At 40.2% G+C, this 27,887-nt stretch overlaps 1 protein-coding gene across 4 annotated transcripts in view; it reads right to left on the bottom strand.

Annotated features, from left to right (window-relative positions):
- HELZ (helicase with zinc finger) overlaps positions 1 to 27,887 on the bottom strand; it is a 151,929-nt gene that overhangs the window by 46,983 nt on the left and 77,059 nt on the right. For all 4 annotated transcript variants that reach the window (XM_077832976.1, XM_077832975.1, XM_077832978.1 and 1 more), the window contains 6 exons: positions 20,309 to 20,487; positions 18,042 to 18,160; positions 15,871 to 16,016; positions 10,197 to 10,344; positions 2,272 to 2,455; positions 819 to 1,047 (listed from right to left, as the gene is read on the bottom strand). In XM_077832976.1, the coding sequence (XP_077689102.1) occupies positions 819 to 1,047; positions 2,272 to 2,455; positions 10,197 to 10,344; positions 15,871 to 16,016; positions 18,042 to 18,160; positions 20,309 to 20,487 (1,005 nt within the window). The remainder of the gene's footprint in view (positions 1 to 818; positions 1,048 to 2,271; positions 2,456 to 10,196; positions 10,345 to 15,870; positions 16,017 to 18,041; positions 18,161 to 20,308; positions 20,488 to 27,887) is intronic.

Here is a 27,887-nt window from a genome sequence, read left to right on the forward strand (position 1 = left end):
AAAGAAAAGAAAAGAAAAGAAAAGAAAAGAAAAAGATTGCCATGTGCTTAATAATGCTAGTATCCCATTTAGACTCTGAAGTTCACCAAGATAGATGAAAGGTGACTTCTCACCTTTACTGGTGTTATTGTTTGGAAACACAAAAACATGCCACCATAAATCCAACTATTGAAAAAACAAAACACAATACATCCTTTTACATCACCTGATTTACACTACTAGAAACATTACAAACTACACTATTACAAATCATTTTCACTTAAAAAGTAAACAATTCCCTCCATTAGCAATCTTCCAAGGTAACACAGTTAAACAACACTATCAGTTCAGAATATACACTATACACAACAAAGTGTTTCAAGATAACACCAACTCAACCTTGCCAAAAATCAGAAAACATCAATTTCTAAGGACTCTGCATGGCTGGCGTTACGAATTGCATGTTTAGTATAGAAGAGAAGGCGTGTGTGGTGGAAATGGATGGTATAAATATGGACAAGGTGAAACCATAGTTGTAGTCTGCAAGGGACGGATGAGAACTCAATTAGTGTCTTCCTGGCTTTTTACCGATGGTGTGGCATCACCTGGCAATTTTAACGGATTTTAATGAAGGTTTTGTTTAGTGGAATATATATATATATAATGATGTAAAAAATGATATATGTTTCTCCAATTAAATTTTTTAAATGCAACTCATTTGCCTTTGGAGCCTAAAAAGCAGACCAGTTTTACTTAGTCCATAGATTGTACTCAAATGTATAATATTCACTAGCACTTCTGCTACCCCTGTTTAGCCAAAGAACACACATATACTGTACCTGCATCTTCCAATGGAACATAAAGCAATTGGGTCTCCCACCACAGCTACCAGGGACTGTGCTCTTGTAATGGCAGTGTTGAGAAGTTTGTAATTGGACAGAAAACCATAATCCAAGTCCTCTGTTGAATCCTCCAGTAATTGTTCCTTCCTTTTGATCGGTGTTTGCTTGTGTTTGCACGTATGCCGTGTTCGCACTGTGCTGAGAAACAAAACTCTAAACTGCTTTCCTAAAGAAAGGAGAGATGAAAGTTTGAGATAATTTTAACCATTTTCAGATGTAATGCAACCAAATCACAACACTTGCTAGACAGATTTCAGAACTTGACATTTTATATGTAAGTAATTCTAGAGAGTCATTAGTTACTCTTCATGTAAAGAGCTTTGTGCAAGAATAATAAGAGTTTAACATTTTAAAATGCATTATGAAGAACACTTTTCATTGCAAGAGCAATTTGTCCTTTTAAAATCCTTGTTTTCCATGCCAGTTTTAAGCACTCCAGAACTTTCTGAAGTTCTGAACACCTCTGCACAGTTTCTGTTCAGCCAGTAATAGGCGCGGTACCAATTTACACTAAAGGCTACATCTGAAAAAAATAAGGCTGTTCCGCAGGAAAAAATGCACATCATTTCAGCCATTTCTCTTTCACAGCTTAGCAAATAAAAATGCCATAAAAGTCAAACAAATACAAATTTCTACCTATGTGAAATAGGCTGTTCTTTCCTGCTCAGATATCTGAGTTTGCCAATTGCTACCCGGCAGACACTTGTCCGCTCTTTGTCTATTTAAAACACAATTCTGTAAAGCCACATGCCCCCGCAGAATCCTACAGAACACCATGTGGGACTAGGAGTCCAAGAGCGTGGAATCCTTTGCAGGACTGGGTCCTTGGATTGCAAACACTCTGGGGCATTATGTTTCTTTATGGATCTTGTCTGTCTCCATAATTGTTTGCAAAGTGCCTAGCACATTGCTGGAGCTACATAAAGAAATAAAAAGTAAGGTCTTTTTTTGCCTCCATTAACACAAAAAGTCATATTCATATTGAAAAATTTTATATTTCACAAACCACACATTGATTGCTTTGGGTATTCTAGGATGGAATAATATCCAATGAGCATGTGCACTAGTCAGATCCTGTCACACCAACATTAGTGACTGTATATTATATCCACTCTTTTTACTCAGAGTCAAGATTATTTTAACTGCTTCTCCTATATGTTATTCCTTTGTTTAACTTGCTGTTACTATCGTACTCTAATTACAAAGTACAATCAAAGACATTCTGAGTGTGAAATCTGGGGATCACAATTAAAAAGCTTACTGTAAAAAGCCTCCTATATCACGTGTTAAAAAAATTACATAGATTGGTAAATTACATACAGAAATTAGGACTGCATTTCACAATCTTATCTTTGTTAGCAGATTCTTAAGACATGTAATCACTACTTACCCTGAACATTTAGCACTCTTTCTACACTGACATCAGATAATCTCTTTTTTCGAAGTTCTGCCCGAATTCGGAACACTTGATCAGCATATGGTGTTACAACCCCTATACTGCCATCATCCAATTTTCCCCAAGCTACCGGCCATTTTCTTCTCAATTCTTCAACACGTTCTACTATTTCAAATACCTTAAAAAGAAAATCATAAAACCTGAGTCAAAAATATTGTTAAGTGTTTATTTGCTTTTTAATCCAGTATCATTCCTTTATATAAAAACAGAAGTGGAATTTTAAAACTGTACAGGATTTTACAGGCAAAATATTATATAAAACCTTCTTAGTAAACACAAAAACCTGCTATTGTATTTCATAATAATGTTTCAAAACACTATAGCTTACAACAGTATCAATAATATTTGGGGTCATTACTCTGGAACACTGTAAAAAATTCCTATTAGGACAAATGTTTCCTATGAAAAAGTAATCTTTAAGGCCCTTATCCAGCAAAGCACTTAATCATATGCTTAACTATACCTACTAAAATACTTAAAGTTAGGCTCATGCTAAACTTTGGAGCATCAGGACCTAGGGTCATATCTATATCTAGATACGTTAGCAAAATACATGTATTTTATTTTATTTTTATTTTTACTTTCTGTTTGTATATTTCATGTAACATTTTGGAATCTAAAGAAAAAGGACACACACATAAGCAAGTATACTGAAAGCTTCTCTGTCACATAAGACTGCACCTGCCTCTGCTATCAATCAATTCAACTGAGGAAAGCATACTGTGTGTCACTTAGGAAGACTGATAGTAATGGAGAATCCAGTAAAGAACTTCAGTGGGTATATGAATAAACTGTAAATAAACCCTTTTCTCCTTCCATAGCAGGTGTGCATTTCTGAGAGTAGAAATACACTAGAAAACCCAGTCTATATTTGTTTTTCAGCCCCATGTGGCCTGCTGGCTCTATGCAGGTTACTAGACAGAAGCTCCATGGACCACTGATTGGGAATCACTGGGTTAGATATAAAGGCTGGCCAGTGCTCTTCACTTTGGGAAGTTTCAAGGAAATCTTTGTAACCTGGCCTTAACCAAAAGAAGCTACTTTATCATGAGGAGGAAACAAGAGAATTTGAGATGTCTTTATTAATTATTACTAATCTGAGGCAACAAAACTGAATCTGAGGTTTATCTTGCTCCCTATAAAATAAGTGACAAAATTCTTACGGATTTCAAACTGAGCAGAATCAGACCCTAATAAAAGAGAAGTGTTTTCAGAGTTAAAATGGGAAATTTCAGTGGTCTGGGGATTACTCAAAATAAATTAAAAACTTGATAACGTTATCTGATGGTAACGATTACTTATTATTTGCATTATGGCAGCTTGCTAGAGGCCCCAGAGACTGGAATTCCATTATGCTAGAGCTGTAGATACACATACTGAGGCAGTCCTTGCCCACAGAACTCAGTCGACACAGCAAGACAGAATGGTGGAAGGGCAAACAGAGGCACAGAGATTGGAAGTGACTTGACCATGGTCAAGTAAGATAAGTGGCAGAACCAGAAATAGAATCCAGACCTCCCAGCCCAGAGCCCTATCTACTAGACCATGCTGCCTCCCCAACGATTAGGAGCCAATTCTCTCCCCAAACACAATTTTAGTTCTAGAAATTTATAGGTTCTCTGATAACTCAAGCCAGGGAGATGTATGTACTGAAAGCAGTACACTTGTAAAGCAGCTAAACAAATGTTTGCTGTGAAACGCTGTTTGAAGTTAACATCGCAAAACCCTTTCTCCAATCCCAATTTTTTTAAAAACATTCCAAGTTATTCTAAAGCAATTTTTAAATTTCTTTCTATTTTCAACTTCTGTTTTAATTTATTTATATCAGCATTTATAAAATATGTGCTCTGGGTATATTCAGATCTTTAAAAATATATCATCAGAAATTCATAACATGCTGTCAACAATTGGCAGCAAATAGACGATCCCCAAATTAATTACCAGCCACTACCGGCAAGAGAAGGAAAGGATGAATCTCATTCCTACTCCTTTTTTAGATTTGGTGCATCTTTCATGAACACCCTTACTCAGACAAAGGCCTGGGTAAAAAGGTGGGCTTTGAGAACTGACAATGAGAGCTAGTCAATCACTAGAAACTGTGCCTGATTCTTGGAGCCACTGGCCACCTACAATTCCAAGTGAATTGATGATAGATTCAGCACCTTTCAGGATCATGCCTAAAAACTGCTTTTAAAAAACAGGAAGCTTCTATCTTGATGACACAGAACAGACCTGTTCTCAGTTCCACCTCTCATCAAAATGATCTCCTGCTAGGAGGACACAGCAAAGACAACAACCCCCTACTGAGAGACACTGGGTGGAGATATTGACACAGTGACAAGTATTTCTAAAAAACATTGTAAAACCTTTTTTATATCTATATTCTCATTCAATAAACATTTACTTAGCTACCCAAGGTATAACTGATCAATGGACTTTTCCTATAGAGCCTCAAGCTCATTCTCTTAATGGCAACGTAACAGAATCTACAAGTATTCTAGATTCCCTTCACTGCCCACCCAGTTATCTTTAGAGGGGCTGTTAAAAATAATTCAGCCTGTTTCCAGTATTTACATTAATTAGCCTTCATATTAGTAGGCCAGGATTTTAACTGCCTGTGGAGAAATATTTTTTGAATGTTTATACTAATGTATGTGCCCATTGCAACTTATCATAAAATAAAAAATGCAGTCACTCTTACATGAAATTACAGAACAGAAATGACAAGAAAAGGACTTGCAAAATCAGGATCATCCTAGTGAGACATGTAGCATACAAACTAAAAACTACAGGCCAGATCCTAAGGTGCTGTAAGTTAGCAAAGCTCCATTAATATATTCCACACTAATTAAACCAGCTGAGGATGTGGCCCTGTAATATTTTTCAATAAAAACACGTATTTTATGTTACTGTCCTGGTAATGAACAACTGCAACAGATTACCTAGAAAGGAGTAAATTCCCCATCAGTTGGAGTATTTAAATCAAGAATGGATGTCTTTCTAAACAAGATGCTCTAGTTCAACCACAAGATGCTGAGTTAAATACTGAAATCACTGGTAAGGTTCTATGGCTTCTGTTATGCCTTAAGCCTGACTAGATAAGGGAAATGGTCCTGTCTGTCCCAAACAGCTCTGACACAAACCATACTAATGAATTGATACACCGAGAAATGTTCATTTTATTGTTCTTTCACTTCCTTTTTTCACTTCATACATTTCAAACTTTTCTTGTAATACTGAACATTTCTCCACAAAATGTAAAATTTTCACATGAACTTTCGAGCATGTTTCCTACGCCACAGGCTGATAAGCACAAATTAGCTTCCATGCTAGTAGTGTGAGTAGTGAGCACAGAGTGTGAATCTCACAGATTACATGAGTGCAGTACAAATAGGTTTGTAGGATTTGTGCTCAGATAAGGTCAAAATATTGTAAATGAAACTTGTAACAGGTTCACAGAAAATCAGTTGTACATATTTGATAAATGCTTCATCCAAAAGGTGGATCTTTGGGACTAGGTTTCTATCACCTCTAGTAAATGTCCCATTGTCATTTTGTGTATGAAAATGGAATGGTCATGAAGTTAATGCCTGAAACTGGGAGCCGGGCTGGGAGAGGACAGGTTAGGGGGTGGGTGCCAGGCACTTCACCGTGTTTTACTCAATGAAGTTAAAGCATGGACATATTTCAGATTGGTTCTGGCTGAACAAAGACAGCGATTCAGAATCTCAGACTTGCTGAACCAGAGTTGAAGGATAGCTGGACTGCTATTTAATTTGTCACATCCCTCATTCCTATCCCCATCCCATCCCATTTGTCAGCAACTGCTGCTTCACAACTCCAATACTCCTTGGAGCCTTGGGCTCCAGTCCTGACGCTTCACACACACAGGCAGACTTGCTGTATCCATAAGGAGCTTCCCTGATGTAAGTGGGGCTCTGCCCACACACAGCAGTTTGCCCACATGCACAAAGTTACAGGATCAGGACAACAGAGTGTCCCAGCCATGGACAGCTCCAGGCTCACTCAGCTGAGCCAATCAAGCCAAATCTGATTATATTTAGCACTACATTGTTGGCCAAGTGAAGTGAGGTTTTATACCCAATTTGATGGCATTTCTCTGTCTGTCTGTCTGTTTAATGTAGCAGGACAACTTTTGAACACCACATCAGATCAGTTCCAAAATTTCAGGGATCTTTCTAGACATCAAAGGGCAGAAGCATTTGATGAAAACTAGAAAACAGAAGGGAGAAATGGGGGACACACAGAGCCCCTGGCATTTGGGCAGTAGCTTCTATCACCTCCATAAATTGTCTACAGATCAAAGAACAGATTGATGGCAGCCATCATCACCTTCTACCATAACAATAAATGCCCACCATCTCAGCTCTGGCCATCACTCCAATACAGAAATAAGAACGGTGGGGACAGGGCAAACTAGGAGGGCACACAGAGCCCCTGGCATGGGGAGAAGAATGGGAGACCTTGGCCTGAGGGGAAACAGAGCCACTGGCATGTGGCAGGGAGAGGAAATGGGGGGACACACAGAGCTCCTGGCATGGGGAGGGGGGTGTTACAGAGTCCCTGAAATAAAAGGGGATGGGAAGGTGGCACACAAGGAGCTTGTGGGGTGGAATGGAAGAATGCAAGGACTCTTCGTGTGTGCAGTGTGCTAGTGTGTGACTGTCCAGTAATCATATTCAAAGTTTGTACACTATTTGTCAACAGGTATCAAAGTTGTTTGTACTGTTATACTGTTACTTCTGAGCTTCTGGTTTGCTTGACAAATGGACGGACAAAAACATAAAGCAGATCCACCCAACCTAGTCAGCAAGTATAAAAGTTTCAACCATAGCCAGGAATAGTTTGTTTTAAATATTACAGATTTTAGGAGTGCAGTAAATATATATTGGTGGTATTTGTGCAGGGCTTGGATACAGACAGTGAAAATACTTTAAATGCAATTCTTCCAAGCTTCACAGTTCCTAAATTCTCTAATCATTTAAAAAGTCTATTCTGTTGCCAAAACACACTCGAATAGATTTACTAGAGCTGTAAAAATTATTCTAATCCCTTTGCAGGTTTATTCAACTACCAGGTAAAATTCTTCTGAAAACCCACTGCTTCTGAATATATGCTTAGAATTACAACCAATAATAAAAACTGGAAGTATATTTTTCAATTCTGAAACCCTTATGCTTTTCATAAATATAATATAAATACTTCTATAAGTGTATAAGCTTATATTATATTTATGAAAAGCATAAGGGTTTCAGAATTGAAAAATATACTTCCAGTTTTTATTGTAACACTGAATGTGCTAATACAAATGTGGGGATTTTTTTTTAATTAGCAAAAGCTGACAGTAATAATGCTCCCGCATTGTTTGAGCCCTTCTTGTCAGTATTAAGCAGCTTTTGTCCTTTATTCTTGCCTGCAGACTACTAATGACTCAATTTTCATTCAGTGACTGAACTGCATGGCAGTGAAAATATTTTAAGATCTTTCACAACCTTTTTCATTTATGAAGAAGAGATACAGGTACATTAATGAGAGAAGTCAGTAGCCTTCGGTTTCTTTGTTCAGTGATGTGTCCTGAAGTCACTGGTGTTTAGTGTTCAGCTGCACTATCAGGAGCTTCCTATTTCAGCAGATCTCTTACTAACAAACAAATGCAGCACAACTATGTTAAAAATTGCCCATCACATGAAATGCATCATGGCTAATGGATAGTAGATGTATAATGCAACTATTATAGTGCTTGCTTTGTAATGAACAGTGTTGCTAAACTACAAATCAGCTTCAGTTATAATCCTCTGTCTTTACTTTCTCATAAATTTAAGACAATATTTCCTTTGGGGCTGAAATTTTCTATGTTTAGTTTCAGAAAATGGGTCATTTTGTTGTTAAAAGTTTAAGGAAAATATGTTCAACCATTTTTTAGTAGAAAGGAGCCGAAACAACAAAATTTGAATAGGGATTCAAAGTTTGTGGGTGTCAGGATTTGGGGTTTGGGTCAAGCCCAGGTAACACTACATATGGGAGAGGGGAATCCCACTGCTTTTACTAGCAGTAATATTTTAAAATACTCACTGAAAGAGGAATGAGTTTTGAATCTGGGTGTGTGAATGACAGTTGTTCTGGAGAACAGCCATTGTAATATGTGAAAAAAAACTATAGATAGAAAAATCACTTCTGAGCATGCTCATTTCGGACCTGATCCCAAAGTCTGTTTAGGTCCATGGGAATCATTGGATTCCATATTGCCTGGGTGTCAGCAAGGGGAGCATTGCTCTCACTTCTAATGACCAGCACCACAATGGCTGTTACAAGCCATTGTGGTGCTGGTCATTAGAAGTGAGAGCAATGCTCCCCTTGCTGACACCCAGGCAATGTGGAAGAGAAGGCAGCTGCTTGACCTAAAGAGAGAAGAGACAAGAACCAGACCTGGGGGTAGAGGGTAAGTGATTGGAACAAGGGTTGTGGGGAGACTGGGACCGGCTAGGCAAGAAGATTGAGGTAAAGAGCCAGGGGAGGAAGACTGGAGAAAGGAACCACCCCTACCTCTTCCACCCCACAAAATAGTATGTGATCATGTAATTAAAGAGTGTGTCATAATGCACAAGGGGTAGAAATTATGGTAGTGATTTTAATTAATTAATTAATTCTGGCATTTCCTAACTTTCCAACGTTTAGAATCAATGGGCTTTCATCAGACCCTTTGCTCTCTAGCTGAGAGGAAGAATGGCCCAAGCCTAGAACTTATGAGACTCAGGTTCAAGTCCCTGCTCTGTCACAGACTTCCTGCATGACCTTGGACAAGTCACTTAGCCTCTCTGTGCCTCAGTTCCTCAGGGGCAGAAATGGGGACAATAATATTTCCCTACGTCACAGGGTGTTGTGGAGTGCTTTCAGATCTACTGCTTGAAAATGCAATATAAAGTTAGGTATTATTATCATCTACTGAAACAGTTTGCATAAACCAGACTGAACATTTCATTCAAACACAAAACATCATCCTTTAAAAGGAATAAAACATTCTTAACATTAGGAACAGGAGGAAATCACAGGAGTGAAAAAAAGTGTGGATCGCACAACCAGAGACTGTAAACAATTCGGCAACTGTTTGAAAATTCCAAGCTTTATTTTAAATTGTAAAAAGAATTCCTATCTTTCAGTTGCTAAGATTCAGCCATCACAATGTCATAAAAACTATCGAGCAAATAATTCTGAGTAATGAACAAGCCTGCGTAAACTGTAAGCAGCTTGCAGCCAATTTGCAAAGAGAAAAAGAAGCTAAATCCATTGAAATAGTGATTACAAATTATGGCCATGATTCTGCAAGCTTTTCATGTGGGTGGAGCCCTGCGGAGTACCACTGACTGAAGTGGGGGCTTATGCAGGTGTAGAGGTGGTGCAGCTTGAAGGATCGTAGTCTATTTGCTTAGCTCTACATTCCATATTCAAGTTGTGCAGGATGCTACCTGTTCTTTTAAGGCTGAGATAATCTCTGCCATCTATCTATATCAAACACAAAAGCCAACAGAGACACAACGTGGGCGAGGTAATATCTTTTATTGGACCAACTTCTGTTTGGTGAGAGAGACAAGCTTTTGAACTCCTTCACCAAACAGAATTCAGTCCAATAAAAGACATTACTTACCCATCTTGTCTCTTGACTATCCTGGGACTAACATGACTACAACAACACTACATACATAACCCAATAGGAAGTTGTTCAAAAAACCTCTAAAAGTATGCAATTTGATAACAGATATTGTGACAGATAAAATGCTTAAGTGTACCAAGAACTCAGATTCTTGAGAAAGCAATGAAAGGTAAATCCAAACAAGAGCTACCTCTGCATTGTTGTAGAAAGCTGTACTGTTTTTCTCCTGCACATCTTCTCCGCGTGCTGTGAAGAAAGTCAAAGGGTAGAAATCTTTGTGTGCTGGCTGCTTTCCACTTGCCATCAATTTGCCCTCATAGAAAAGGTCAGATGTGTAACTGCAATGAGGCAAAACACAGAATAAAATGTGGAATTTGCATTTGGTCCCATATCCCACTGAGAAATATGCCATCAAAGAAAATAATGTTTTATACTGAAACAAAAGCCCTAATTCTTACTCATTAATTCTAACTGATTTCTCTTATGTGATGGTTCCACATTACAGGCAGTGCTGGTAGTGCCAACTAACGTCTACCCAACACTTCGTATTATAAAACCCTGTTTTCAGTTGACAAACTCTAACCATTCGAACTGAAATTCTCTGTGGCAGACGTTTGCCTCAGACTGAGCTGCATCACAAATGGTTCAGCCATTTCAAAATATGTTGTTTTGCCCATATTAAAATTCTTACAACTATTTAAGTTAGAAGCTCTAGCCCCTGACTCAATGCCTTAGAGCAAGGACTTGAAATTGGGTAGCAATATCACTCTGGTGTAATACCAGCAGCACTTTTGCTGCTCCCATCCGAAATCTGGTCGAGTTCTGAGCCACTGAAAAACCTCCATTTGCACATACTCAGTAAAGAGTTGTTAGCAACTGGCAGCTAAATTTCTGAAGATTTTGTCTGCACTGAGCATGCTCCAGCTCAGGGCTGCAGGGACTGAGCAGGGCTTTCCCTGCAATTGCTGTTACAAGCCATTGTGGTGCTGGTCATTAGAAGTGAGAGCAATGCTCCCCTTGCTGACACCCAGGCAATGTGGAAGAGAAGGCAGCTGCTTGACCTAAAGAGAGAAGAGACAAGAACCAGACCTGGGGGTAGAGGGTAAGTGATTGGAACAAGGGTTGTGGGGAGACTGGGACCGGCTAGGCAAGAAGATTGAGGTAAAGAGCCAGGGGAGGAAGACTGGAGAAAGGAACCACCCCTACCTCTTCCACCCCACAAAATAGTATGTGATCATGTAATTAAAGAGTGTGTCATAATGCACAAGGGGTAGAAATTATGGTAGTGATTTTAATTAATTAATTAATTCTGGCATTTCCTAACTTTCCAACGTTTGACTTTGCAAACTTAACGTTCTTTTAGCATAGTTTTTTGGATGTTATATCTATATACAATGAATACACAACCTACCTTAATGCAGTGAGAATTCTATTCCTATCCACAATGCAATATTGTACACTACAAACACTTTTCAGATACATAGCAATTAAAAATGGAGTCACTCAACCAAGAAAGCAATAGGATTAATGGGAAAAGGCGTTTGTACAAAAAATCATATGCAAACTGGCCTCAAAACAAATTCTTACAAAAAGAAGCAAGACATTTCAAATAAGAAAGCTAGTGGGTGAAATTTGGTGTCATTTACAATGCTTTTCAGCATCAAGAACCACCATGATGAATCTTGGCTACAATTCTCCAGAGTGCTCCAGCTCCTTTGTGCCATTATGTCGGACCAAAGCAGCCCTAAAGTTGGTGGAGTTGGCCACTAGAGGAGCACCACCACCAGATGACATATACCCCTCCTCCTAGCTGCCAGTGAAGTGTGTTGTGGCCAGGCTGCCCCTCACTTTGGCTGATCTTCAACTGTCAGAAGAGGCCTTGGAGGCCACTGGCTGCCAGCACAAGATATACCAGCTTCCAGGTTGCTCTAATTTCTGCCTGGGACTAGGTCAGTGACCAGCAACCTCAAGATCAGGGGCACAACGGTAGCCAAAAGCCCCATCTGTTTGCCTTTTATGGATGTGTGCTGAGCTCTCATTGCCCACTCCAGAGAATCTGACCCTTTAGCAGGCATGAATAGCAATGTTCTTTGTCTTAGTGTATCAGACAAGGAAAAACACTGTAGGACAGAAATAGAAGAAACAGGGGAAAAGCACAGGGTAACCCTGCTGACTGCTGATTAAATCCAGCAAGAGATACTCCTGGGGGAATTCTGCAGGACTGTGTACCCGCAAAACCTCCCCACACAGAATTCCTGTGTTTCCCTGCAGAAAACCGAGGGGGCGACCATTGGCACAGGTGGGGGGGGGGTCTCCCCTCCCCCCCAAACAGAGATGAGGCATGCAGGGACACATGGGGTTACATTTCACTGCCCATCCTCATTTCCACAAGAGCAGAGCTGCCCAGCTGAAGGAGGCTGGCTGACTGACTCTAGGCTCTGCAGACTCGGCAGCTGAACACTGCCTCCTGGTCCTAGTGCCAGTTGAGTTCCCCTTCTGTGTGCTGGGAGCCTTCCTGTTTCCTGTGCAACAGAGAGTGCCAGCAGTGGGGCTGGGTAAGGGGGGGCAAAGGAAATGAGGGAAAGGGGCCAAAGGGGTGGTGGGGAAGGAAGGGGGGGTGGAATAGGGTAGGGGGAGGGGAATGGGGCAGTGAAGGGAGGGGAATGGGGCATGGGACAATGGGGGAGGGGGATGAAATGTGGAAGAAAAGAGGATAGAGGAATCACAGGGGGAAGCAGGAGTCCCCTTGGCAGCAGCTGGGGCTACCCTGTTAAGCAGGCCCACTGAACCCTCACCCTGATAAGCCCTAACCCCCTACACCTGGACCCTCCCGATGAACCCCCCACACCAAGACCCTCACCCCACTGAGCCCCAACCAGCTACACATGGCCCCCATCCAATTTAGCCCCACTCCCCCAGCACCCAGATCTACCCACTCAGACCCCCACACCCAGACCCCCTGCCGAGCACCATCTCCCAACACCCAGACCTCCCCTGCTGAGTCCCAACCACATTCTCCTGGATCACCTGCAGAGTCCCATTGCCCCTGTACCCAGAACCCCTCGAGTCCCTGTGCATCCAGATCTCCCACTGAGCTGCCCCCACCTAGTTTGCCCCATCCAGAAATGTCACACACCACACCTGGATTCCCCCCACACTAAGCCCCTCCACACTTGGGGCAGGAGGGGGGATCAGGGCTGAGGCAGGGGGATGGGGTGCGGGAGGGGGTGCAGGCTCCACGCAACACTTACCTCAAGCAGCTCCAGAAAGCAGCGGCATGTGCCCTCCAGCTCCTACACAGAGGCGCGGCCAGGCGGCTCTGTGCACTGCCCTGTCGGCAGGCGCCACCCTCCCCATTGGTCGTGGTTCCCGGCCAATGGGCTGGGAGCCGCGGAGTCAGCGCTCGGGGAAGAAGTGGGGACGGAGGCAGTGTGCAGAGCTGCCTGGCCACGCCTCTGCCAGCAACAGCAGGGATGGGGAGCCGCTTGCGGGGAACCACCCGCGAGCAGCCCCTCCACAGACCACAAAATTTTTACCATGGACATTTTGCCAACCCCTGAAGAAAACTAGCTGCATGGTCCATAACATATAATATCAACTGCAATCTGACATGTCCCTTAGAGAACATGAAAACTGTCATTCTTGCAACCCTGTATCCCTCAGTTTACTCAAAGAACAGGTATAGGCTTTATGATTTATTAATCATTTGTATTATTATAGTGCTTAGGAGCCCCTAGTCATGGTCCAGGACCCCACTGTGCTAGGCATTATACAAACACACAACAAAAAAACATGCAAGCTTCCCAGCTCTGCCCTACTCATAAGCCTCAACCTAAGACATGGAGTTACCCCCTCTAGAAGTCAGAGGATTGCTCAGTCTTCGTGACCCCCTAATCCATGAAGGCTGCCAGTTATTGTAATTGTGGTTTTGATTGGAGACATAGACAACTGTCTACTCGAAATGCAAAAAACTCATTTCACATATGCCATCAAATCACCACCAGATCACAACTTTAGGTCACTATCAACCAGGGCTGCATTACACTAGACAACTCTGAGGTGAATGTAGCTATATCCCATCTGTAACCTAAAGTGGAAAGAATCAGCCTCCTCTGAGTCCCATCAGCCTCCCTCTCATTTATAATTTCTAGAAATGTAGCCTAAACTAAACCACACTTGAATCTGTAATGCAGTGTACACCTAATGGAAAGAGGCCTTATTATACACTATTTAGCAAAGTGTGTTAAACTTTTAATCTTGATTCCATGATGGATTTTTCTGCTTTTTGCTGTGAACATAGTGAGTGAAAATCCAATTAACATGATTGGATAGCAACATAATATTCTTCACTAAATATTTGAGCAAGGATTTAAACTTTAACAGTTTTCTCCATGACTGCACTGATTCTTTTTAGCACAGCTCATGGATGAGTTCATTATACTAGCAGCCATTAGTTTATCACAGCATAAAAATGACAAACAATTAATTAGTGAGTCTTGAAAAAGGTAATAAAAAATGACACTAGCAAAGTGATAAGAACATAATTTGACCTATTTTTTTCTTTTTGTACGTATACGATCATGTCATTCTATATGTTGCAAGCAGCTTTTATTTTTAAGCAAGAAAAAAATAATCAATGCTCTTGAATTATTCTGATGCTGTCTAAATTTTTGAAACTAATAAAAGAATTGCAGAATATGAACTGAGTTAAAAGTTGATTAATTTCAATTCTACCCTCATTTTTTAAAAGAGCTACTATGTTAGTGGTCCAAACCACTGCAGGTGCTAAGAGTGTTGCTCGGTATCACAGGCTATTACTGCAATATTTTTATAAGGGCTTCAAGGTCAAGGTTCTGCAGCTGCAGAGTCTATTTCCTTTGTGGAGAGGTGGAAATGGCTATGTGGTATGTCGGATGCCATCAGGTGGTCGAGGGACATCTACATAGAACAAATCGGTAATACCACGAGGGATGAGCTGGAGTGCCAATGAGAAGAACCGTTGGGAAAGTAACTCAAATACTTTCCTGATGGACTGTTTTTTCCTCTAAATGGACAACCAATCCTAAATTCTCAATTACTGAGGGACAGTATTCACTCATTGATATATTTTGCTTTCCGTCACCAACTCTGTGTATAACCTTTTTCATGAGTAACGTACCCGAATGCATGGATGCTAGATATCTGAACTGTATACTTAAATTCATTCACCTAAATTTGGGTTATTGCTGTTTATGCACTATATGTATCTTATGACTTTAAAAACAAACGTTGTATTTGTGGATAATCTAAGCACTATACCCAGATGTACAGACGCTCTTTTCTCAACTTATGCATTATATACTTTTTTTTATCATTAGCTTTAATAAAAATTTTATTTCAGCAATGTTTGGCCACCTGAACCTGCCTGCTTCTTCAGGACAGAATCACAAACTAGCCATGGCCTTTCACAAAGACACTGGGGAACATACTGAGCATATCCAGTGCAGGTTAACTAACGTCAGCCAGAGCAGGAAAGACTCACAATCAAGGCACCTCTCCCTGAACAACAGCTCCATAATAGGAGTGTCGAAATATACCCCAATTTTTGCTCCCCGCAGCTAATTTCAGAACTTTGTATTTTCTTTTTTTTTTTAAAACAAAAAAACTTCTTGTCTCATTATTTAACAATGGAAAAAATTTCTCACCAATTAACTTTTAAAATGCAAAACTACTATGATTTTATTATGTAAATACAAGTTGTAGTTGCTTCTCTCTCTCTCTTTTCAACTAAATGTAGCTCTGAAATGACAAAGTTGTTCTGCCTTTTGAGGTTCACTCACACCAGTCAAACAAAAGTGTGATACAGTGAAAAAGTTCACACCTACTTGATGATAGCTTCATGGGAGCGATAGTTCTCACACAGCAAGATCCTGCATGGAAACTCTGCAGGGTAGTGCTCATAGAGCCGATCAAGTAACGAAACATGAAGATTTCTCTCCCTGGCAAATTCGCTGTAGACAAAAGGACTGAGCTGTAATAGACACACACATACAGAGAAAATTTAACTAAATATGCAGACTTAGATTTTCATACTCCTAAAAGAAAAATTCTACATCAACTGAAGGATGTAAACAACTAAATCTTACAAAGCTGCTTCAGTAGTATTAAGAAAACATATGTCCATGACTTGGTTTGGGGCTAGTTACAATAACTGCATAGAAACACACCTTTCTGCTGCAAAAGTGACACAAGTACGTATGATCTTAGCTGACCAGCAGAATATTTTGTTACTATGTAAAGATGAAAGGAAGAAAAAAGCTTGTTTACATGCGTGTGCCAAAACACCTTGGTCTATGTTTCGCTTATATAGTTTGCAGACGTCACTGACAATCGCAAACAATGGAAGGTGGTACACACCTTGCAGAATACTATTTTGCAATTCTCTAGTACCTTTAATTTGAAGATCTCTTCAAGGTTTATAAAATTATTATAAGTTATTGTACTCACTGGGAGAACTGGGAATAGAACTCAAGATGCCCTGGTTACCAGTATGCTTCCCTAATGCCTACACCACACTTACACGGCTTTAGTGGTGACTCACACCATTTGCTGTAGCAGGAAAAGGCATAACCCAGGATTTCAATTTAGAAAGGTAAGGAAATACGGAACTGATTTTAAAACATTGTTTAGACTTGCCTGGAAATGTTAAGCCTACATATATATTCTGCTATGTTAATGATTTGAGATGCTGTATTTATTTTTTCAGTGTCAGCTCACTTTTAACTTTAGAAATGCAAATGTTGCATACTGAGGTGAGATCACTATTTTTTAAAAAAATATGAAAACAGCCAAACTATTTTACTTGGAAAAACAGCTTTTTACAGAGGAAGAGGAGGATAGAATAGAGGCAGAAATGTGGCCTAATGGTTGGGGCACTGTACTGGGACTCCGGATTCAATTCCTGGCTCAGTCACTGCTTTGCTGGGTGATGTTGGGAAAGTGTCTTCCCTCCCTCTATCTCTGTTTCCCTATCTTTCAGATGGGAATAATGATAATGACCTCCTTTGTAAAACATTTTGAAATCTATGGATGAACAGCACTATATAAGAGCTAGGGATTATTATTAGAACAATAAATGCCCCCTTGGCCCTGTACCAGATCTGTAGGTCCTGCAGTCTCAACAGGCGTATTTATGCAAGGACTAGAGGAGCCATAAGCATATGACATTACATCTTTTGTAGTGGTGCACAAGAAGGGGCTGCATCCTCACTACTAAACCAACAAAGCAAGTACGGCTGACCCTATTCTAAGCTCACTCCCTTTTGCCTACAGGCAGCAGAATGGCATGCCATCATTGGTTTTTGAGACTCCCACAATTTCTAAGCACAGCATGGTGACAGAAGGGCAGAAACATAATGGTATTTTCAATTTCAATTCATCTAATAGAATATTCACTGATGGTTTAGATCCTCTTCCTGATGTTGTTGTCATTAATAAAAAAGCACTGCCTAAATCATAACATGTGATGTCTGTTTTCCTTCACCTCTTTTAGAGACTGTGTGGGCTAGTGGTCAGAGCAGAGAATGAGAAGAAATTCTGATCCTGGTTCTGCCACTGACTCAATGGATAGCCTTAGGCACGTTGCCTTACCTCGTCGTGCCTCACCTTCCAACGTATAATATGGGGTGATCATACTTATCTGCCCACCTCATTAAACTGACGCACTATAAAAGAAAGAACTGTCCCAGTAGTTTCAGCATTAGCCTAGGACTTGGCTGAGCTGGGTTCAAACCCCTGTTCTTCCACAGACTTACCTGTGTGACCCTAAGCAACTCACTTAGCCTATCTGTGCTTCTGTTCCCCATCTATAAAATATAGCCCTTCCCTACCTCACAGAGGTGTTGTGAAGATAAATACATTAAAGATTGTGAGGCACTCTACTACTACAGTAATGGGGCCAGATAAGTACCTTAAATAGATGGATAAACTTAATACATTTTCTGAGGGAACTATAATATAAACCAAGCTTGATATGAAAAAGTCCTGAGGCTCTTACTTGCATATGGTCTCCAGCCAAGACGATTCTTGTGTTTTTATTAGCTAATGCTAGAGGCATGATCGTCTCACACTCCATGGCCTGCGCAGCTTCATCTAATAGAATATGCGTAAAAAACCCTATAGAATAGAGAGAGACATCAGCAAATATACGAAATTGCAGATACAAAAAAAAAACAGTGATGACAATAGGATAAACTACTGAGAGCATTACATTCTGATATTCACCAGTGAAAACTATCCACACATTCATATGCAAATGAATGTCTACTAACCGCTAAAAACCATCCAAACAATAGCACAGCATATCAGATGGACAACAGTGGCCAACTGATTCAGAAAATTATTTTAACTTTTGCTTGAGAGAACATCTTTTCCCCCTGCCACAGTTGACAACAGTGGAGATAGTCAATCTGGAGCTTCCTTGATACAAACAAGAGGAGATCGCTGGCAGGATGTTCTCCAAATAGGTTTCTCGACTCTGGAATTTGCTTCCCTTCTGGGTCTGACAGAGCCCAGATTTGTTAACCTTCCAGACACACTGCCAAGTCCATCTATTCTTGCAGGCATTTAGATGATCAAGCACTTCAGCCCATGATGGACTTCAAACATGTGTGTAGTCCCATTGACTTTAGTGGCTCTATAACTGTTCTTAAATTTATACACAGACCAAAGTGCTTTGCTGGAATGGGACACTAAGGAAAGTGGGAGTTCACGAGGGGAGAAACTGGAGGGCGAAATAATTTAAATAATAGTGGGCCTGATCTTGGGACAAGAACCTGTCAACCCTCAAAGTAATAACTGGAAATTCTTATGTAATTAATATAATTAGTATATAATCTGTAGATCAGGCTACGCAGTCTATTCACTGGAAAATTCATAATTGGAAAAAACTGATGAACTAAAGCTTTGAACGCAAAATTTTACATCTGTAATTGTGTTTCTTAAATGTATTGATGCTCTAGATAGGTAAAAGAGAAATATAAATATATATTTACATTTTTGAGAAATGTGTATATATATTTCTTAAAGATTTAAAATGGTGTCAGAGAACAATTTCAGTACAACGGAGTAAGATTTATTATATGTAAAAAAAAATCTAACAATCATTCTTTGAATTAATATAAAATTCAGGTATTGATTATCGACTAATAAATTATTCAATGCTTTATGACAAAAACTAAGAAAGTGAGCCTCGAACCCCCTGTAACAACTTTATATGAAAATACGCAGCCCTTTACCAAATAAGTAAGGTAAGAACTTTGGTCTCAAAGAGATCACATTCAAATTCTAAAAATCTTGGAAAAAATGTATAATGATTTAGAATTTAACCTTATCCATAGCAGCGTGTCCAGCCATAAGGAATTAATCTTAAAAATATCTTTAAAGAGATTAGACATTCTCTAAATGTCAGATGAAATTTATTTGTGGATCAAGGAAAGTGATGGGCACTAAGCAGCCTTTGCCCCAGTGAATTAGTCTAGGTTCCTTCAAATCAAATAATCTAGAAATAACAAATTAATCTCTTTTTAATGTAATGGTGTGTGCGCGCAGATGTGTATGTGCATGAGAGGGGAGGGGAAGGGGGAGGTCAGGGAGTCTCCACAGCTAAACAATCCACAAAAAGTACAGAATAATCTGTGGGTGTTTTGAAAAATAAATTATCTGATAAAGATATGAAAATATGTACTGTATGTGAAAAAGCAAGATACCACCACTAACAGCATCCCAAAGGCCTTGATTCAACAAAGCACTTAACATGTGCGTTAAGTCCATCCCTCTTCAGCGAAGTGTTTTGCTGGATCAGGGCCTGGAGAAAGCATGGTAGAAATGGTCAAATAGTTTCCATTGAAACAAAGTTTGACAAAGAGAGAAATAAAATATTCAGTATCCCCATCTCTCCCATGCTGGATCAGTTCTAAATAATGGACAATGCTGGTTTGTTTGTTTTTTTATTAAAGTTTGATTTTTTTTTAAATTATCCCCATTTTTTAAATAAACAAAGTTCAGAATGAGGCTAATCTGAATACCAACAAATTTAGATTGTAACATTTAACACTTCTGTAACATTCACTAATTAAAAAGATTCGTATTTTCCTTCTTGTCTCTGGATCCAAAAGGGAAAACCAAAAAAGAATATTGAGAGGGTTCATTTATGGCAAGGATGGGGAAAGACGTAAGAGACACTTTGACTGGCACTGAAAAATACTGAACAAGACTATTTCTCAAAAGTATTTTAAAGATATTTCTTGTCTGAAATCTTCTCACCAGGTTCAAGATCCAGTTGACATAGATACTGTGAAGTATTCAAAGTAACAACTACTACTCGTTGTCTAAGAATATCTTCTTTCTGTGGCATCTGAAAGGTGGAATGTGTGCTTGAAATCAAACAGTATTGATGCACAACTGGGTGGACAGTCTTTACCCAGCGATTTCTGAAATATACCCTAGAAAAGAAGAGAGGGGCTCATTTTCTATAGGACTTAAACACAAAGACAGCTTAACATTTCATAAGCTAAGATTCTGTTTTCTATTACATAAAACCAGCTCTTTTGGAAGTTAAATCTTGTCACAGTGTAGAACCGTAGCAACTGAGAATTAATGGGCTGAGCCCATTATATTAATACATGTACACAGCTATTGGACTCAGTTCAACAGTGACTCATGTAACAACTATAAGAATACTGATGTTAATGAAACAGTAAGGCTAAGTACCAAGTATCTATGCATACATTGTACGGATAACTACCTGCTCTTAAGTGGTTGAATCCAATTCAGATAGTTAGCCTCTGAGCTTTAAGAAGCCTGGTTTGACTGTCATGTTTAACTTTTATTCTATTAAAACTCAATTCATTGATACTTTGGGAGTATTTCAAAAACAACGAGGAGTCCGGTGGCAACTTAAAGACTAACAGATGTATTTTGGCATGCTCCATGCATCTGAAGAAGTGGGTTTTTTACCCTTATGCCCAAATAAATCTGTTAGTCTTTAAGGTGCCATCGGACTCCTCATTGTTTTTGTGAATACAGACTAACACAGCTACCCCTCTGATACTTGGTTTCATATACTGAAATACCACTTTGGATCCTAATCCTGCAACTGGCAGAGCATATGGCAGTAGTCCACTCTTGTGGTCAATTACAGCTTCAGGGCCTTAAAAAGTATGTGAAAGGATATTGCTCAAATCCTACCCTTCCTTTTACACTTATTGAATGTCTTGTAAACTCTAAGAATCAAACAGAAATTCTGTTAATTATCTTATTGTGAGGGGCCATAATAAAGATATACTATATGAAAGGAGGAGATAAAATTGGGGGGGATGAGGGGAGAAATTCTAGTAGCAGAAGTCAGGATTTTCCTTGACTAAACTTTAGTAATCTGGACATTGTCATCAAAGGCATGGAAGAGAAATGTCATCTTAAAACAAATAAATAAGTTAATTTTAATGGGACATACTGTGTTATTTCAATAGAGAGCCTGCTTAAAAACTGATGGCATGATATGACCCAGTTTGTGAAAAGGAATGGAAGGGAAAAAAAAAAAAAAAGGCGGGGAGAGGGACTTGGGCCATGATCCAGCAAAGCGCTTTAGCGTAAGTAATCCCACTGATATCAAAGGAGCTGTGCCAAATTGCACCAACTAAGGATCTGGCCCAAGATGTCTAAAATCAGCATACAGGCATTCAAAAAACAGGGATTTATGCACCTAAGTACCAACATGATTGAAAGATGTGGGATTTGGACATCCTATGTACGAACTCATGTTTGAAAACTGGGCTCACAATATCTACAAAGATCCTATTCAATTACGCTCCATCTAACAAGACAAAAACAATTACTCAGGCTATTCGAAATTTGGTTTATGAAAACAAAGGTGATAATGTCCTTATGGGCCAATGAGCACAAAATGAAATGCAAAGAGATGCAAATGCATTCATAGATTCATAGATACTAAGGTCAGAAGGGACCACCATTATGATCATCTAGTCTGACCTCCTGCACAACGCAGGCCACAGAATTTCACCCACCCACTCCTGCGAAAAACATCTCACCTATGTCTGAGCTATTGAAGTCCTCAAATTGTGGTTTAAAGACTTCAAGGAGCAGAGAATCCTCTAGCAAGTGATCCATGCCCCATGCTACAGAGGAAGGTGTTGCATTACTCTGAATGACTTAGTTATTCATCAAAGGGTAAGACTTGAAATTGACATTAAGTTACAAAACAGAAACACATTTAAGCTAGAAGTCAATGCAGAAGGAAGTGATTTAAACTCCTGACTTACTCCAGTGAATATAGAAAAAAAACATTCTAATGATATAAATATGTAGTTATCACCAGCTTTCAAGCTGATAATTTCAACTGCTATTTCATACCTCAGTATAACAAGACATGTGGAATACAGAACAAGGGACTGAGAGTAAGAGCCTAGATTCTATTCCTAAATGTGCCACTGACCTCCTGAGTGAAATAAGACCATTCACTCAATCTCTCTGATTCAGTTTCCCTGTCTGTTAAATGGAGATAATCCTTACCTATCACTTCGTAGAGGTATTTGTGAGGATTACTGAGTTTCATATGAGTTTATGTTTGTGAAGCACTTTGAGAATCTTGGCTGAAAGGTGCTATTGAAATGCAAAATATATGGTCATTAGATATTATTATACCACGCACTGCCTTTTATTACAAAAATTTAACTTTGCGTGACTCAGGTTGGCTGACAGCATCTCAAAAAGTATCTCTGCTCAACAATTAAGTTCTCTTATTTTGTTATGAGATTAAAAAGGGTAGCCTAGAGCAATTATTCACCACTGGCAGAAAAGGCTCATAGAATCTCAGAAAAATATGGTTTTAAGGGACCTCGAAGATCATATAATGCATTCCCCCTTTGTCCCCCCACCGAGGAAGTACTAAGTATACCTAGACCATCCCTGACAGGTGTTTGTCTAACCCATTCTTAAAAACCTCCAATGATGAAGATTTCACAATCTCCTTTGGTAACCACTTCCAGTTCTTAAGCATCCTTCACAGTTAGAAAATTCTTCCCAATATCTAACCTAATTTTGGTTCAGACTACGTCAATTACTTCTTGTCCTACATTCAGTCGACAAGGAGAACAATTGATCTTTACACTTTTTATTGCAGCCCTTTACATATTTGAAGACTGTTACTAGGTCCACCCCCAGTCTTTTCCCCACAATAAACATGCCAAGTTTTTTTTAACCTTTCCTCATAGGTCAGGTTTTCTAAACATTTTATCATTTTTGGTGCTGTCCTCTAGACTCTCTCCAATTTGTCCACACCTTTCTCAAAGCATGGCACCCCAAAATGCAACAAAATACTCCACCAGAGGCCTCAACAGTACCAAGCAGAGCAGGACAATTATCTCCTGTATTTTACACATGGCACTCCTGTTAATACACCCCAGAATATATTAGCCTTTTTCACAAGTCCATCACATCGTTGACTCATATTCAATTTGTGATCCGCTAGAACTCTCGGATCCTTTTCCACAGTAATACTGCCTAGCAAATTATTCCCCACTTTGTATTTGCACATTTCACTATTCTTTCCTAAGCGTTGTACTTTGCCCTTGTCTTTATGGAATTTCATCTTGTTGATTTCAGACCAATTCTCAAATTTATAAGATCATTTTGAATTCTAATCCTGTCATCCAAAGTGCTTGCAATCCCTCTCGGCCTGGTGTTGTCCACAAAATGTATAAGCATACTCTCTGCCCCATTCTCAAAATTATTTATGAAAATATTGAATAATGCCAGACACAGGACAGACCACTGCAGGACCCCACTAGACACGTCCTTCAGTGTGACAGCAAATCATTAATAACTACTCTATGAGTTTGAAACCAGTTGTGCACCCACCTTGCAGTAAATGCCTGACAGATGTGAAAAACTGGGAAATGTCATGATATAAACCAATATTAATACTTTGCGACACTTTGAACATAGTGACTTTTTTTCGATGCAATTTGTGTCTTCAAAATCTGCTCCTGTAATTTCTTTGACTTTAAGGGCAGAAGGACCCATTATGATTATCTATTGTCTGACATGCATAACAAATGCCAGAGAATTTCACCCAGTAATTCCTGCATCAAGCCCACAACTTCTGGTTAAGCTAGAGTATACATTTTTGATTCCATGAATTTGAATACTTGCACTTGTAAGTATCTGACTGCAGGTGCTATCAGGCAGTTACAAGTGCAGGTACTCAAATTTGTGCCTGCAATTTATTTTGCTTGAGCAAAGTTACAAGTGCAAATGATATGGGTGTAAATTGTGGCCATGGAAAGGGAGGTTTGAACTCAGCCAGCTGAGAATTTAGGCCGCAATATCAAGCATATTATGTCAAGAACCCAAACAAAACACCTAAATTAAGAGGAAATTCAAATCTGAACATTGTGGCTCAGGCTGACCTATCTTTGCACAGAACTAGAATACACTGCACGCAGTGAAAACCATAGGAAATACATGGTGAAACTGAAAAAAGAATGGAAAATGTACACAGCAATCTCTGTCAAGCAACTAGTACTTTGTAATAGAAAACCTGCAAAATCTCACAGCAGAGATCCATCCCTTTTCAGAATATGGCACTGTACATGTTGCGGTACTTTCTAATGCCATTTTAAAAAGCATTTCGGGTACAACCTGCAATTACAATGAAATCCATTTAAGTTATTTTTCTAATCTGATACAAGTATGTTCCAGAAAATGCATTTACTTTTGTTGAGGTCTACACTGATAAAAAGTATAGAGAGTGGATCAAAGTCTCTGCTAGTCTAACTCTCTCCATTTGCTTCAGAGTTACACCGCAGAGAATTTGGCCTAATATGTCTGTTCAGCGTTCACCTGCATATTTTCTTCTGTTCCTCCACATTATACTGTTGTGGCTGAATTTCTATCAAATTGTTTGAGTGAGCAGGGCCAACAGTCTAACTGTAAAGTAACTAACTTCCACATGTGATTAAAATTCAAGTCCATCTCCATGCTTATGAGCTGTGTTGGGAATGCTCCTAAGTCACCTAGGGTAAATTTTCAAAAGCAACTGAGCGAATGAGCCAGGAATGGGGCCTTAGGCCTCAAGAAACGAACCTCTGGGACAAGCAGAAGGGAACCTCATTTCAACTCAAAAAGAAAAGGAGTACTTGTGGCAATTGGTTAGTCTCTAAGGTGCCACAAGTACTCCTTTTCTTTTTGCGAATACAGACTAACACGGCTGCTACTCTGAAACCTGTCATTTCAACTCAGGCTCTAGAAAGGAGGATCCTCTCAGCTTTTCTACCTAGAAAGGGTAAATGAGCACTGCTTTGGAGCATCCAAAGTCAACCTCCTTTCTGAACCAGGGAACATGAACATCTCTCCCCACTTCTTGGTAAGGTCGTCAGAATTCTCTCTCCTCTCCTCCCGCCCCCTCCCACCCTCCGCTTCAGGACATGGTCCAGAGGACTCCACTTGAAGGAACTCCGGTTCTCATTCTCCAGAATTGGAGTCAGCTTTTTCTCATTTGAAATCCCTCAGATACAAGGCAGCTGGGAAGACTAAAAGTCTCATCTGAGGCCACTGTTAAAATTAAAAATCTAGGAAGTCCAAGGAATCGAAGAGAAAAACTTGAAAAGCAACTGATTTCTCCCTTATTTCTTCAAAATCGCCGCTAAATAAAAAGGTGAATTATTAAATCTGAGCAGGAATGCTCACACTACAAAAGCAGAAAAAAAATTTCCTCTGGAAGAGTCTGAAGCCAAGAGAAAAAAACCCCACACCTTTGGCACATATAACCAGCTACACCCGTTTCAGGTGGTATGAAACAAGAGCCCGTGTGAAGTTAAAGTAGATTCACAGTTGCCTTTTCACTCCTCCTTTGAGGTTAGGATAAGATCTCAGTGGGAATTTCCAGAAAAAGGTAAGTAACTAAAGAGGCAGATTTTCACATTTTATAAGAGTCAAGAACCCAAAATTTCCATGTCCCAAAAACAGTGTCCAAAAAGCTTATGTACAGGTAATTTCTCTGGCTACAGGCATGATTATTCCCTCTGAGAAGGACATTTTTCCCTGAAAGGGATTCGATTAAAAGAAAGATAAAGAGCTCCCTGAGAATGGATTCTGACTGGCTGGCAGCTGTCCTGTAAGCTGCTCTCTGTGCTACATGTTTAGGTAGCATTTCTATGGCATGGTGCAATGGCTTTAAGTCCATCAGCACCATTAAGCATAACAATTTCGGCTCTCTAGTGAAAGATGTTGTCTTAGCTCTGCTTTTATGCCCAATGCTTCCACAAATATCATGCATTCTTCTGCCACAGCCATGGGTCCCAGATCTGCAGCTAAGTTATACTCACCAGTTGTATCCTTGGAATGCTGGTGATTATTCTAAGTTTCTACATGCTTTATAATTCTCTGGTTCAAATGCTATTCAAATAAACATTGGAAAAGGTAGTGCCTGATAATATTGGCATACCAAAAATGCTTTCTTCTGGTTACTAAAAGGATATTCAAGCAATCATGCAGCTCAAAGCAGTCCTTTTGGACCCAGCATCGGCAGAAGCATAGCCCCAGAGATTCCAACTATAAGCCTAAAAAGTACTGGAATAAAGGCAGCAGGGGAAAGTCATCCAGCTCTTCTGCTGTGTCTGCCTGCCCTCAAAGCCTCTGTACGACAAGCTAAGGCCTTTGGTTGGATATAGGCACGTGGGGAACTACCTGTCAATTTCTTCCTGTACTGGCAAGCCTCCACAAAGAGATTAGCAAGTCCTGGAAGCAGTTCAGAATGGACGCCTCCTGGAAGTGACATGACAAAACATTCTTCATCCAATCTCCGCTGTCCAAAACCCCACAAAAAAACACTAGTTATGCAAGAATTCTGTCACCTTCTTACTCTGGGGGCCAGAAAGTCTGTACAATACCCAAAACATTCTCAAGGCTATCCTATGTATATTTTTTTTTTTATCATCCACAAGAGGACAAGGGAGTCAAAGCATTATTAAACCTAACGCAGCTCAATGCCAGCATAAGAAAAACTAAAAAAATAACGAACTCCCAGATGGAAACATCTGTTTCAGCCTTTGCTGCAATACACCTGGGAGATTTCCTAATCTCAATAGATCTGGCTGTCATTTCACATCCCTACCACAGCGTGCTGCTGCTTTTTCATGTCCCCTTCACATAGGAGGATCTCTAATTTAAATCCTAGTCACTCCCCATCAATCCCTCTGCTGCTCTTTGGTTTAGTGACTACCCTAAAAGCCCATGCACATCTAGCCCTGTGGGAAGATATGCTGATTCACACCAGAAGTTCCTGCCACTGCCTCATCTGGAGACAATGAGGCCCCAAACATAGGAGGACCCCTCCTGCCCATCTGGCTCCAGCCCCAAATCGGAGTCTGCCTCGGTACCAGCCATGGTACCTGCCGCAGTACCTTCCCTGGTACTTATTGTAGCCATGATGCCGGGCACGGGGCCACTGGGTCTGGTGCCGGTCCTGCTGTTGGTGCTGGCCCTGCTGTCAGTGCTGGGCGCAGTACCAATTGTGGCACTAGCAGTGGTAGCGGTGGCTGATGCCTGGGAGAGATCTCTGGCCCTAGACGCAGTTCTTCTCTCAGAAGCGACCGAAAAGGAGCGGGCCGAGGCGGACCACTGGGACTGGTGGTCAGCCCACGGGGTCCAGAAGGGCCACTGAGTCGGCATCTGAGATGGCACTTGCCATTGTGGTGGCCACGGTACCGGGGAGAAAGTTTGAGTCATCCCTACTGTCTGGGAGTGCCAGCGGCTACGGTGCCAACTTCTCCCGGGACACCAATGAGTCCATGTCCGATATGTACTCCAATGGGTCCGCGCACGG

The sequence above is a fragment of the Eretmochelys imbricata genome, chromosome 14, assembly GCF_965152235.1.
Source record: "Eretmochelys imbricata isolate rEreImb1 chromosome 14, rEreImb1.hap1, whole genome shotgun sequence".
NCBI lineage: Eukaryota > Metazoa > Chordata > Testudines > Cheloniidae > Eretmochelys > Eretmochelys imbricata.